General features: G+C 39.2%; 1 protein-coding gene across 2 annotated transcripts in view; it reads right to left on the bottom strand.

Annotated features, from left to right (window-relative positions):
- Window positions 1-8762: 8762 nt before the first annotated feature.
- The window catches only part of nectin1b (nectin cell adhesion molecule 1b), a 144821-nt gene continuing 137843 nt past the window's right edge, over window positions 8763-15740 (bottom strand). For both annotated transcript variants that reach the window (XM_068584654.1, XM_068584652.1), the window contains one exon: window positions 8763-9377. In XM_068584654.1, the coding sequence (XP_068440755.1) occupies window positions 9135-9377 (243 nt within the window). In that variant the 3' untranslated portion in view covers window positions 8763-9134. The remainder of the gene's footprint in view (window positions 9378-15740) is intronic.

The following is a 15740-nucleotide window of genomic DNA, read 5'->3' as shown; positions in this document are numbered from 1 at the left end:
CATCCATTCTGACTGCTGAAGTTTTAGTAAAAGCGGAATCGCATCTACAGTATGACGCAGTCCACACACACACACACACACACACACACACACACACACACACACACACACACACACACAGCAAAACAGATGCTTCTAATATGCTTGTCTGAAAGGTCAAGTGTTCAAAGGAAATTGCCTCGTCCAACCTATTGGAGAATGTAATGAGATGGAATTGTTTATGCACGCGCTAAACACTTCTCACAAGTGATGTTTTTTTCCCCCAGTTATTCTAAATTGTAACAGGAAATGAGAAATGACTTCAGGTGCCTTTCCTGGTCAATACAGTCCTTGATTTTGGGTGTGACAGGGATCTCTCTAAAGCCTGGTATGCACACGCTGGGACTGGAGCCCAGCACAGTAATTGGTCACAGACATGTTGCAGGGATGCTGATAATTCCCATACAGCACGCCAGAGCTTAGTTTTGCCCGTTGCTATCTCACCCTGCACGGTAACCGGGGAGCTTGTTAGCAAGCCGAGTTAAAATAGGAGAAACTTGTTTAATATAGTATACACAATCCAATCCAATCCAGTGGAGTGGGTCTGCAATCGCGTCTTTGTGAGGCCTATATTGTGTCATAGAGGTGTTGCATCAGCTGCAGCAGTGCAGGTAAGCGTGGGATCATGTTCTGTCAAGAAACAGTGCCCTCTAGAATTATTGGTGCCCTTAGTAAACATGAGGAAAACAGGTTGTGAAAAAAATCTTTGCCGTTTATCTCTTTGGTCTTTCACTCAAAATATTGACGTAAGTAAAAGTGTGTTTGTTTTTTTTACAATAAATAAACATTTTTCTTATAAATATATGCCACAATTATTGACACCGCGTCATTTGATATTTTGTGCAGCCTCCCATTGTTAAGATGACAGCTCTGAGTCTTCTCCTATAATGCGTGATGAGCTGGTGAACACATGGCACTGGATCTGAGACCATTCCTCCATGCAGAAGCGCTCCAGATCCTTCAGATTCTGAGGTCGACGCGTGTGGGCTCTCCTCTTCAGCTCGTCCCACAGATCTTCTACGGGGTCCAGGTCGGGGGACCGTGATGGCCATGGTAGATTATGAGGTGTGCTTCAGATCTCTGTCCTGCAGGAAGGCCCAACCATGGCCCATTTTTGGCTTCCTGGCAGGGACGGTTAGGTTTTCATCTGTTGGACTCTATCGACCCATATATGGGTCGGTACATCTTGTTCCCCGTGTTCAAGTGGTCTTATGAACCCCAAATGAGTTATAATGTGTGTTATTTCATATCATGTTTTTCAGATTTTTTTAAAATTTATATTATTTATATTTTTTTGTTATAACATCCAGCATTATTATGAGCAAGATTTGCCAAAAATGCCGCCTTTAGTTTTTCCAAGTCAACTTAACAATATGCCACATACTAATAACACACCTTTCTGGAAAGGTAAGGAATCCAAATCCGCAACAAAAAGCACTGCAAAACAAAGTTTTGACATATTGGGAAGGTGTTTTAGTAAAAGAACCGTGTCGTTCGGTTCAAAAATAGAAAAGTTACTTGTTCTATGGGAAAACATTGTTGGATTTTTGCGTGCGACGGCTTTAAATCTTCAGGAGCTTTTGCTGGTGCTCTATGACCCAGAAGCAGAAACATCTTCCCTTCAGGGAAGAATCTGCCTTCTAAATAGTCCGCCGGCAAAAAAAAAGAAGCTGCGGCCGTTTTGGTAATGTGGATGTGTTTTTTTATTTTATTAAAATTCGATTTGATCTGATTTTCTGGGTGTCTATAAAATCAGGCCCTCTTTCGGCTAAAACTTTTATTTCCACAAAAGATGAGATGTGGCATCGTTTCATTCCTTAAACTATCCATCAGTATCAGATCTGATGTGTGTTTTAAGTGTTCCTTTAATTGTTTTGAGCAGTGTAGTTTGTAGTTACCATAAACCATTTGTCTGTCACATAAAACAGCTAATCCACCTGCAAAACCTGCTCTGTTCTGATGTCATACTGTAATTGGTATCGCTAAAGTCTGTGTTACTGAAATGTCTGTTACACAGATATTATAAAGACAAAGCAAATTAGGAAAGAGCAGAAGAGCAGCAGAGAGACGCATTACATCACAGTGACACAGAGGATTTGTTCCAGGAGACTTCACACAATCCAATCAAATGGGCTTTTCTGGATGAGTTCTCAAGCGATTCTTGCATCTCTGTGGAGAAAGCAGTCAAGTTCACCTGTCCTTCAGTAATGAGGAAATAAGCTTTTCTTCTTTGATAGAAGTATGCTATCCTGTCGTTTTCGCCGGCCACACAGACACATACAACAGCATCAACGTAGGATTTTCTTAGAAAAGAGGTGAGAGGTGATCTTGTCAGTTGTCATCTCAGTGCTCGCTGTCATCGATTTACTTTTAATCAATTGGCTGTGCATGTACAGCGTCCTTTGCAGAGATGCCTCAAATTATCTGTGGTTCGACCTGACATTACTGAAGCTCGACACTATGGTCAATTTAGGGCTGTAAATAGCATTTAACTGTATCCTACAGTTGGTCACTTAAGTCCTCTCTGTATGAATAAATAAAAATAAATAAATGAATATATGTAGTTGGTAAGGGAAGAGAAAAGAAAGAATGAATTATTTGGCCGAGTCCGACAGCCTTAAACACTTCAAAACTCATCCTGCAACTTCTATCAGCTGTGACATAATCAATGAACACCGGTGACCCAGTTCCATTGGCAGCCAAACAAGCCGATGTTACAGCGCAGCCTCCACCATGTTAACAAGATCATGTGGTTTCTTCAGATCAGGAGCCATTAATTTCCTTCTCTACTTTTATTTATTTTTTTCCTACTTTTCTGGTTCAGGCTAATTTTGATTTTATCTTCCGAAGAATCTTCATCTAAAAGTGATCAAGCTTATTCAGAGCTGGCCTTCCTGTTCTTCAGTGTTCCCAGTGGTTTGCAACTTGTTGTAAACCTTCTGCATTCAGGTTCATGGAGGTGTCTCTTGATTGTAGACCTTGACAAAGACCTGCCTTCCTCCTTCAGAGTATTCTTGACCTCAGTATTCATCTCATGAAGGATTTTTCTTCACCAGGGGAAACCCATGGCTATCATCTACTTCACATGTCTGCTGTGCTCTTCTGGGCCTTTTGGTGTTGGTGAGCTTGCCAGAATATTCCTTCTTTTTAGGAATGTACCAAACTCTTTGCATTGACATCTCTTTGGTCTTTATGCTGAGATTTCCCTGGAACAGTTACAAATGCAAATTTTGAATCATCTGCAGCCCTTTTCATCTGCTTACTTTGTCATGAAATACAGAGGAAACGGGCCATCAAACCATTTGTAAGACAATTGTTCAATCACTATTCAACCTGTAAATCCTAAGCCGTTAATGCAATACTTGTGTTATATCCATTGAATAAAAGCTGAACATCTACACTTCAACCACATATTGACGACGTTTTTTAAAATCCATTGTAGTTGTTTAAAGAGAAAAATAAGAAAAACTGTGTGACGGTCCAAATACTTATGGCCCCGACTGTATTGGATCAACGTAAGCCAAAGGGTGGCAAGTCAGAGGGGGCGGATCCCTAAGCTCAGGTTGGGTTAGGTAGCCTACTTTCCAGTGCAGGTGCAGCCACGCTGCACATGGCTTTAGTCACACCTGCAGTCCATCAGCTCATTAGAGCTCTGTGAACTATGTTCACAGAGCTGGGAAGCAGCAGCAGCACCAGTAAACCAACAGGACACTTTTGTAACATGATTACTGTCTATGAGTCATGTTTTATTCCTGGATGTTGCCTTGACGTCGCCCAGGTTGCCATAAGAGCAGTGAAAAGACAAGTAGCATTTATGCACTTACCCAAGTTATTATAGACCAGCCTCTACCTGTATCATTTATTTGTCCAATCATTACTTGAAATGGGCTCTTGAAAATAACAAGGTAGTACAACACGAATATCATACATGTTTAATTTTTACCTCATTTACTTAAGATTTCAATCTACTTATTTTTTCTTTTTACAAATTTTAACGGGACGAGATTTTGAAAGGCGACCTGAGTGTGTAGCTACACTAACAAGTTTCTGTAGTTTTCACAGTAATATTACTGTATACTGGCCATATTCTTACTGTGGAACTCCTATACAGCATGTTGCTGTAGATCTGCAATGCATTTGAGCGAGAATACACCAGACTCTGTTTCAACATTATTTTTTAACAGATGTTGGGTTTAGCTATCATGCAGACAGAGGGACAACATTGAGGACGGAGTGGGAGGGTGGGGAGAGAGTATAGGAATAGACACATGTGATTGGTCGAGTAAGATCCCTTGAGAGGATTTACAAGGCGGTGTGTTTCCTGCACGGGTGAACGAGCGCCGTAAAGGCTAGAAAAGCTGCGCCTGTGAAATGGAGGCGATCCATCAACAGTTAATAGTTCAGTAATCATAATTGGTTTTCAGTCCAGGAACCGCCTGTTAGTGACCCCTGCTCTTGCCTAAAGACGTCGGCGCAGAAAACGCCTCTGTGTTGTTGAGGGAACAAAGTCTGGTGCTTAAATTTTCCCACCAACGAAAATGGTTTTCTTGTCTCCACAATTCCACGTCTGCAATAACTTGTGCCACAGCAACGGAGAGTTCTGCACACCATCCTGACGTTTCTGTGTATTTGTTAGTCTCAGGAGGCAATCCTCGTGTTGTTTTGGTTCCGTCCTGCACACTTTTCTCCACACTGTGGTGAGAAACGCATCAAATAACCCACCTGACTTGCAGTTGTCTCATTCTTCTGCTAATACTCTAAGCTGTCAAAATAAATATAAAAAAAAACAAAAACGTGAAAACACGCAACACTATGGCGACATATGGACTACAGTCAACAGAAACTGCTTTTTGTAAAAGTAACCAGCAGATGCGGTGTTCAGCTCAGAGACTCTGGTTCCAGTTTATTTTGATCAGTTGTGTAGGCGTTACTGATGGAGCACTTCTGCTGACTCACTATCTCTGAATTTTCTGCTGGAGGAATTTACTTGTGATAAAACTGCCTCGGCACCCACAACTTATGGCCATATATGATATTCTGCTATATCAGTTACTGTAAGTATTCCCTCGAGGTTGATTGCTTGAATACATTTTCCCTTCAGCATCCCCCCAAGGCCATACATTTTCTTAAACCACAGTTTCTCCTCATGCAACAAATGGTGTTCAGTTTTACTGTACCAAATAGCTTTGCAAAAAGGTTATGAAAACATTCTTTTGGGCCTGAAGGATCCCAGAGACTTGCAGAGAGACAAGGCCACCATCCTGAGCTGAACTGTCAACAAATTTCACTCTGTTGCTGTTTGCTATAGACCGCCCTCTGCTCCAGCGTGCACATTAAGAGCTCTCGGTGAACTGTTTCATCTGTGTGTCCTTCTGGGTGACCGAAACTGGAATATTTTCACCCCCCCCTGATTTAGTTGCGTAACAATTTGATGCTTGAAACCTCTTCCAAATTGTATCTGAGTCAACCACACATAATTTGAAATCACCGTCATTAGCCACACTGATCGACATTATTCGATCCATCAAACTACCGGTCTGGAGTCTTTTGTCAAGACTTGAGTGACCACTGTGCCATTGCATGCGTTCGCTCCAGCCTCTCTGTCAAACGTCCACCGGTGATTGTGACCAAGCGCTCACTGAAAAACTTTGAGAAATCAGGCCTTCCTGCGAGATGTTGCAGCTGTGTCCTGGGAAAGAATCAATCTCATCCCCTCAGTGGAAGACACCTGGTCTTATTTCAAAAACACCTTTAGCCTAATCATTGAGAAACACACCCCATTGAAACGACTCTGGACAAAGAATCGCTACAGCCCCTGGTTTAGTCAGGATTTGGCCGCTCTGATCCGTCTAAAAATCACCTCATAGCGGAGAACGAGGTCTTCTCAATCTGCTGCCGACTGGCTTGCCTTCAGACAATGCAGGAACAAAACAACACAGGCGATCAGGAAAGCTAAAATCAATCATTTTAAGGAAGAATTGTCAGCCAGTGTCTCTGACGACAAGAAATTTTGGAAAACAGTCAAATCCATAGAAAACAAACTTGCTTCTCCGCATCTACCCACTTCCTTGATTTTTGATGACATTGTTGTTACTGATAAACAACGCATGGCTACACACTTCAATAAACATGTTGTGTTATGTCAGATATCAGTCATATCTGATGTTGTGATTATGTGAAATTGATCAGCATTTTAACTCATTTGCAATACAGTGAATCTTAGGTTGCTAGTAGCTAACTCCTGCACGTATTTTTCACGTATTTCTACTAAGATAAATATCCAGTATATATTAACATAAATTTAAATCCATATTACATTTGAGGGACATGTAATATTGCTCTAAAGCTGCACCAATCAGTATTTCAACAGTTTATATATATATATATATATATATATATATATATATATATATATATATATATATATATATATATATATATATATATATATATATAATGAAGCTTTTAGCACCTTAAAAATAAGATATTTCTCTCAGTAGTTGGTGGAGCCAAAGAAAAAGCAAAAAGGTAAAAAGAAGTGAATATTACATTCATCTTGTGAACAGAAACACAACTCCAAATAGATATGTGTTACTATGTGTCTGCTGAATGTGTATAGGCAACTGTTTGCAAACATATTTATGAAAAGGGGATATTTAATGGTGTGTTTAGCTTGTTCTGCTGCCCCCATGAGGCCAAAAAAAAAAAGAAATACACTATTGCAGTATTCAACGTGTATAAATGCATTGACAATAGAAATGCAAAAACTATAACATGGGTTGTTTGTGAAGTTTAATGTTAAACTGCATGACTTGAATTTTTTCACACATCAGATACATTGTTAATATTTACATCAAACAAATGAAAAAAACATATTTTCATTATCTCAGCAACAGAAAAAACTCATTACCCTAATAACTATTCAGGTATTATCCTTCCACAAATATACAATAAATGTCAAAAAGAAATGTGCTGCAGGTCTTTATATATGTTTAAAAAAATAAAAAATAAATGTTACAGTCTTACAAAACAAGGGTGAAAACCATCTTCAGGACACTCAAAGTATGACGTGACTGAAAACAAAAGGATTGAACAGTACAAATTAATACATGTAAATGCCATTTTCAGCATCCTTTTCAGCAAGTAGCACTCACACATAGTATTAATGATATTAATAATTACGAAAAGGAAAGATCTTATGAATAGTAAATGTGTCACAAAAAGACAAAGTAGTGTTTTCAGTGTTTTATCACACAGCAGGTACAGCAATATCAAACTCCTTCAGTGGTTTGAACCAGAGACCACTGCTTAAACTAAATGCTAGCACACATATCGAGCCATTGCAAGACAACAAGGTGAGCACAGGAGAAAGTCTCACAAGTTTTACTTATCCCATCAACCACCAGAGTAAACACTAAATTATCTTTAACACCTCAAGGATACATTTTTTTCACACTGAGCACAAACACAACGTATTTTCTTTTCTTTATTTTTTTTTCCAAACCTACATTTGACATGGCCCAAAAAAAAGTGAACTTTCCGTTTATGCAAATTTGCTGTGTCTAGAGGGCTGGTGTGTAGGAGGCAGTATCCTGAACTTGGCTTGTCAAGCACATTAGCTTATATATGGTTCGAAATGAACAGTCACAGTGTAAAATGGACTTTGAGAATAAGTGCAGTGCTATGGTATATCACTAAGCATTCTATAAAAAAATACAGTAGCAAGCTTTTCTCTCCAGTGTTTCTTCGACTGATTTGAAACTCTTCAGGCTATATTAGTACAAATCATATTAAAATAAGATATTTATTTTAACGTGTGGGCTGTCCTTGAAAAAAAATAGACCTACTTTGACTCTTTTCTTTTTTTTCCAGGACAACCCAAGTATGGGATTGTCTTCACCTATTGCACCTGCATTTAAGAACAACTCCTGTTGTTTGATAAGTCCGCACAAACAGGAAGGGCTGACAACGCCGAGGACCTCAAATCCACCTCCGTGAGGAACCCAGGTTGTCACATACAGATATGGAAAATACAGCATATGACAAGCGAATGATGTAAACTGGGAAAGTATAGCACATTGCCAATCTACTTTATGTATTTCCCATTGAAACGAGTAGTTTTATTGTAAACGCTGGCATGAGAGCAAAAGGACAAAAGAATAAGTAATGTTACTATATGTCTTTGGTAACTACTGTTATCTGATAATAATAATAATAATAATAATAATAATAATAATAATAATAATAATAATAATAATAATAATAATAATAACACCCTGGATGGATGGATAATAATACATGGAGAAATAGAAGAAAGTAGATACTGTTGGATCTCAAGCCCTTTGTTTTTCTTCATAGCTAATGGCTAACATTCACTTCCAATATTCCGAAATATCTAATCAAAGTCCACAACAGCAAAGCCATTATGAAAAATAATGAAGGATTCAGTTGAGACCGACAATTCACATCTTCACGTAACAACCCTGTCATTAACTGTTATTAAAGCATAAGTCCATGTCATTATAGATTAATAATTAGCTTTACAAATGAAATGGGATTTTTTTTTTCACCAGGACACACTCGATCACACTCATAGTACACAACTTTCAAAGAAGCAAGCATATGATTGACAGACAAACAAAAGAAGCACATTGCTATAAAAGGTCACTACCACAGTGGGAAATGTAAAAAAAAAAAAAAAAAAAAAAAAAGATACTCTGCATATTCTGTACACGGTTTAGACGATTGTCAAACAAAAGAGCAACATATTCAAGAGGTGAGGAAGCAATCAAAAACAAACAGGATGAGTGGGCCCTCGAGGGGGGTGAAGGGCGGCGGGAGAGGGCAGTGGGTGTCGGCTACGCTAACATCACAAGGTGGGCGGGTTCCTACAGACAGCCTCAGTGGAGCAAGCGGTGTACAATACACAGGGGGATCCAGAGCTAGAAATTATTTTCACGCGTTTTAAGCTTTTAGAACAGACGGAAACAAGGTGGGAATGGATGCACACCCGTTCAGCGGAGCTTGGTTCCCCATGAAGCGTCTACGGCACCATCATGTTGCCTCTTGCAGAGCCAAGAGCTGCACGTGGCGCGTCACACGGATTGCTCCTTGGGGAACGTGAACGGGGCTCGGGGGCCGGGGGCGGTGGGAAAGCTGGTGTTGGAGTACGTGGGTTCGCTAGGCGGGTGCTGCGCATAGGGGTGCTGAGGTAAGAAAGTAGCGGGAGGGAAGGCCGGAGCGGGCTGAGACTCGGGGAAGTGTTCCATGTCGCAGACGCGCTGGTAGCTCATGTATTCAGCCGGGTTCAACAGCTCTTCTGGACGCCTCCCAGAGTCCTGCAAGAAGGAGACAAGAGAAGAGGAGAGAAGACAACACTGCAGGGTCACAGGCTGTTTGATTTATCTGAGGGATAGTTGACTGAGTGGAGCGCCACCACATCAAGACATTGCAGTGCACAGCAGAACAGTGAGAGGCGAATTCACCAGAGGATTGTGCGACCACTGGACCTGTGCAGAGCAACCATGTATTTTTTCAAAGCACCCGCAGAGGGTGAAATGTCCCGCTGCTCCTGTGCTGCTTTTACATATTTAAATGAGGTAATATGCATACATTTAGTGCAAACTTTCAATGCAAATGAACGTCTTTGTAAAGACAGTCCAATTCACAAAGCTCAGCACTAATTGCCACACGCAGTTACAGATAAATTAATAGCGTCTTCAGAAGATTGGTGGTAAATGAATTGAGGTGTCTGCCTACTTTTATATATATATATATATATATATATATATATATATATATATATATATATATATATATATATATATATATATATATATATGCAATGACAGTTGTGTCATTGCCCACATGTAATTTTTTTTAAAAACACGAGGGAAATGATAAGATTTAAATAATTGTTGTTTAGTTACGCTGCTGTGCCTCGTGCGTTAAATGAGTCCAACTCCCACCCGAGCCTGTGAAAAAAAAAGAGGCCCGGATTGAGTCGGCGTGTCGGGTGTTCTGGCTCCAGCAACTCTCACCCCTCACAACCGACGCATTGGCCTCAAGCACAATTACAATTTGCCACATGGGTAATTGCAATCAGATGCGATACAAAGGGACATTGCACTCACTTGCAAAAATCTTCAGTGGTGTTTGCATGATTAATATCATTAGTGCAATAAATCGTGAATTGGACTGGGGCAGATAAGGGTTGCAATTGATACACAATGCATGGTGCTATCAGCGGCCGCTATCCATTCTTTGTGAATTCGCCCCTTAACCAGTGAAGATAACAAATGATTTACTTATCAGACATTAGAAACACAATTTGTAGTATAGCTTGGAACTAAAATTGAAGTATTATTATTTTTTTCTCTAGGACGGCTGGATTTGCTCGGATTTATCTATTGCATTCATGCGTTTTTATACTTTTTTTGAGTTCTTCAAATAATATTGTCCTCCTGCTACCATTTGTATTAACTTGTTATTTTTCTTTCGTATGACACATTTTTACTGTTATATTCACAGTAAAGGGAAATTGTAGAAGCAGTCGGAATAAAAGAGATGGAATAAAAAACTAAAAACAATCAACATGAATGCAGCGGTGGTATTGACTTTGAATCCCTATAAGTCAAAACTGGATCATTCCCATAATGCAACTCAATAGCATTATTTATTGGCAAATTTAGACTCCTTACATAGCCCCATGTCCGAAGACCTTGTAATTGTAAATCCAAAGTCATACACTCTGCCGATCCAAATTAACCGCTGATGACATCATCAGTGTCATCCTCTCATACAGAAGAAAGTTCACTCCAGAGCCACAGAAAACTGTTTATACAGGCTGAGTAGAACTCCTGACGGTGCCCTTTAAGCTGTTTACTTGACTTGAGAAAGTAACGCCTCCATGGAAATATCATTACTTGATTGAATATCAAACACATCTCATCAGGGCTGTGGGAAGCGTTCCTGCCAATATACATTTGAACCATAAGGACTGCAGCCAGTATCCTGCTACACACGATGCTGTTTGACGCATCCATTGTCTGACTGTTAGTGTCAAAACAAAATGCTTCCAATTGCTTCTTGGAAGTTGTTAAAGGCTTAAAGAGCTCTAATGGGGCTGTGTACACAGTGACCTCGCTATGTCAACTATCACACTGATGACCTTGTGAAAACCTGGAATTGGGTTCCCCAGCTGTGAGTTGGAGTCAATAACTCCGTTGAAAGGTGCAGAGGTTCATGTATTTATTTTTGCACCATTCGGTGCTGGCTTTGCAAGTTTTTAATCAAAGTACTGGCACTGGATGAGGAATAGAAAACGGTGTTTTTGGCTATGTGAGTGCACATATATTTAATCCAATGAAAGAAAAGATAATCATACATCGCACTTGAGGGTGACGTGGATTAGATTGAATGATTACTTCCTGACTCAGGTGCCTTCTGTCAGTTAAAATAATGCACCAACATGTGTTTTGGGTGAGCGGAGAGTCAAGTTCCAGACACCACAATTGTATTTTGCTATTAAATTTGAACTGCTCTCCTGAATGCTCCTCACTTCTTCCATCTATATTTACAGTTTATATAAAAGCACAACCTTAGCAAATAGAAAATCACCACCAAATTTGTATCTGCACAAACATGAATATAGTACCTCAAACCATAAAGTTGCTGATTTCAGTTAGAAAAATGTTTTGCGTCTTTGACCAGAATCACATATCCCATCCCCCCAAAATGAAAATCACAGCAAAAAAGTATATTATTCTGCAGTTTTCTTCATATGCAAAGTACAAATTAATTAAAAAGAGGCATGATATGACAACACAACAATAATAACAATAATACAACAACAGTATGTGTTTTGTACCCTGCTGGCCACAAGGCTCAAAGGAATTCCTTAAATGTGAATGTGTTTTGTTTTCAAAGAAAAACGATTAATACATGATAATGAAATGACATGCAAAAGAAGAAAAAAAATAATGAAAGTGAAAATGGAACTTACGAATATTCCTCAACCATCTCTACATCTACGAAAACGATGATCCCAACTCTGAAAACGTTTCGGAGGGGCAACAAAACCACAAACAGACTTAAATCTGCCTACAAAATGTTGCATGTCTCAAACATATGATAATAATAATAATAACAATAATAACAATAATGAAAATGTGAATATTAACATTACACAAATATAACACAAATATGATTGATGATTAAGTGGGTAAAACATGGGGGATAAAATGAGAGATATTAATAGGCAGACCATAAACAAAGCAGTTAGTTAGGTGTAACATGAATAAAGCTTAAATGATGTTGTCTCAACTGAAGTGGTGTCTTCACTTAATATATCAAGGCCTCTCAACAGGGAACCAATGCTCCCTAATTTGAAAAGACATGGTGAGGGATGGCGAGTGAATAATCACACTGGATGTCTGGAAGACAGAAGGGGAGCGGACGGCGATCGTGTGTGAAGGTGAATCGGTGTTTTCACAGCAGAAGACATGCAAGTAAACTCCTCCTGACACACATGCTGGAGACAAAAGCGTCTGCAAAGTGTATTTGCTTCAGGTCCGTATCAGGGACCTTCAAGCAGCTGAAGAAAACTTTTTTTACTTTCTCAGGTTATTCATTTTTTTGCTTGCTGAGAAGACCTTGGTGATTTCAAGCAAAATTAAAACCAACAGTCTGAGGAGCAGGTTTCTTCCAACTTATACATTGTCTCAAGACATTTGGGATTCAGGCGTGAAACTTCAGCAAACGGCTTTGAATTAAAAGTCAGATAAAGTTGTTTGCGATACAGGGCCATTGTGAAAAGAATACCGGCAACTGAACCGCTCTAGGACCAGTGAAAAAACATAAATCAAGCCAAGCGTTTGAATATTGAAAGCAGTAGTTTGACAATTTTAGACGCTAATTGGCTTTCTTGCACAAGTGTTTCAGTTTGTCGCCAGCAGCGGGTTGGCCGAGCTTAGCGTAGCACAAAGACTGAAATTGGGTTGAAACAGCTAGCTAGGCTAGCCAGTCATGAACTAATTTGTCGACCAGGACCTTTAAACATCATGGTTTAACACATGATGTGTCCTTTTGTTAATTGGCACAAAAACCAAAGAGTACAAATGGCATGTCCTGGTTTCACGGGTTTGATGAGCATAGTTGTTTTCTATTTAGAATTAGGACGATTGTTACTATTCAACTGTGTAAGCGAGGTGTTTTTACTGTCTTTGGTTTTATGCTAAGCAAAGCTAAGTGGCTGCTGAGCTGTAACTGTATATTTACAGGACAGATAAGTGAGTGGTATTCCTTCTCTCATCTAACTCTTGAGAAGAAAGTAAATAAATGTATTTCCCAAAATGTCAAAAAAGGGCATTGTGCACCAAAGTTATACAAAGATCTTTTGACTGAAATGTATATTGTAGTTTGTAACAAACAGATATTGCTAACAAACAAACTGACTTTTCTACTCAAAGTTTGTTTTATAGTTGTTCTATTATGTTAGTAAGACAAGCATCTGGTCTATATGTAACACATTTACTTGGATACAATGTGGAACGCAGTGGGTATTTTTAGGTGGGTTCATTATGTCAGAGTGGATAAAAACTAGTGTATTTCCAGGAGTCGGCATTGCTTTTAGGCATAGTTGTTTATTCCGTCACAGAGGGCATCAGAGTTAATGCCTACACAAAGAGACTTTACATTTCTCCTCCATACTTGGCCTTAACTTAATGTCTGTTTTTTAGAAAAGTTTAGCCCGCTTGTTATTTGCATTCTTTGGCATATTGCACAAAATCAACTATTATTCATTTTATTCAAATTAGATGCCCCCAAATGTGTGTCTGCTTGGTAACGGCGTTTAACAATAAGTTTAGTTCATCAATACATTTTCTTTATGACTGCATGACTGTGGCCTGAGGGTGATCTACAGCAGCATACAAACTGAATGTGTCTACTTCTGTAGTTTCAACATCAAACTCTGGGCAGCGGGCCAAGGATTTCCATGATTCAGAGTAATGCCCTATCTGCAGACTTCTGCAGCGCACAAAGTGAAAAGCCAAAAGCCTTGAAGAGTAGCGAGTGATTCAGAGAAAAACCTTAAGCAGTGTCTCAGCAGACACACTAAAGTGTGGCTGTTGCTCAAGTGGCAAAAGAAGTTGATTGAGAGCATTTACTGCTAACTCGAAAGCTCTCAGGCTAATTACTTCTTGTTGTTTAACACTCGACAGAAGCAGATGAAACATCTGCCGAGATGTTCAGCAACATCTGGAGCTTTTACCTTTACAGGATGCTATGAGCTGAGATTTTGTCCCTATACTTGGTGTCCTTAGAAATTGAAATTCATTGTAAATTATTCCGTCCACCTTGCACTTTACTAGATGGGACTCGCACAGCATCAGTCGTTCATGTGTGATAATATAACGTTCATTACATCAACCTTAAAAAAAAAAACCCGCGCAGGTGATGCATTGACTTTGTTTTGTTACGTCGCCCTTCCATCATTAGTTCATAGAAGGAACCATCATTGCATTTCTTCTTTTAAATCTACACAGAATTTATGTTTTTAGCGGACCGGGAACATCACTTTTGTTGCTACCTTTTAGCTTTATGAATATTGAAAATTATTTCGTGACTGTGTCATGCGTCTTTGTAGATCCACTTCTTCTTTATCTTGATTTGAATTATGTACTTGTGGCACCCTGAGATTCTCGGATGAAGAGTGCCTTACAAATAAAATGTATTATTATTATTATTATTATTATTATTATTATTATTATTATTATTATTATTATTATTATTATTATTATCTAAGACTATTGCTCACCATTGATCAAGCGTTTCTCGATAATCAACAACATATTTGTCAAAAGGGAACTACAGTATCGTAAACAATAAAACTGAATAATAAAAAAAAACTATTTTTATCCAGGGATAATGTGAATTCATTTCCATTTGGGTAATGTCATGCAAATTAATGGATTTTCCAGTCTGCCTGCTTTTGTGGCTTTTCCTCACGTGCTCACATCTGTCCGCTCAAAAACGTCTGAAAAACCATGAAAGAGGACCACGTCTTGTGTTCTTCCCAAGTCTGTTCCTACGCAATACACAAAAAAAGGTAACCGGAAATGAAAAAGGGTGCAAATGTGAAAAGAGAAAGGTATTCCGTTTGATACCATTCTCAGCTTGTCTGTTATTAGTCATGGTGTTTACTCTGCCAAGGAATCAAACACAAGACGAGACATGCTTCAGCGCGTCCATGCAGCTCACCCAGCTGCTCACACAGCCAGAACAGAGACAGCGGCTTCAAAATCGTTCTGTGAGGATTCGACAATTATTCAAAGAGCAAACACTACAGGTGCTTGCACTCTGTGTGATCTAGAGAAGTTGTTTTATTGTTAATCTAACACCAGTGGCTGGCTATATTGTTGAATTTGGAATGGCCAAGGTGTATATACAACAAAAAAAAAACAGGTCAAGATGTGAGTCAAGGACCAACACTGAAGCTCAGCAACCCTTTACAGAACTGCTTCCAGCTGACTCTTGCCACTGTTCCACTTTCTTTGAGGTCAGACTTCCTCCTCTCCTCTGAAATATTAGCTTTGGGATTTATTTCCACCTTTGTACCAATGTGAAGCAAAAGAAGACAAGAAGAATATTCTCAAATGCATACATTTAAAAAAGGGGGTTAATCTAAATGAAATCTGCCT

The sequence above is a fragment of the Clinocottus analis genome, unplaced genomic scaffold (assembly GCF_023055335.1).
Source record: "Clinocottus analis isolate CAN_PGR_092001 unplaced genomic scaffold, fCliAna1.0.p SCAF_2, whole genome shotgun sequence".
NCBI lineage: Eukaryota > Metazoa > Chordata > Actinopteri > Perciformes > Cottidae > Clinocottus > Clinocottus analis.
Note: the sequence above shows the minus strand (reverse complement) of the source record. Positions and strands in the feature narration are given on the sequence as shown.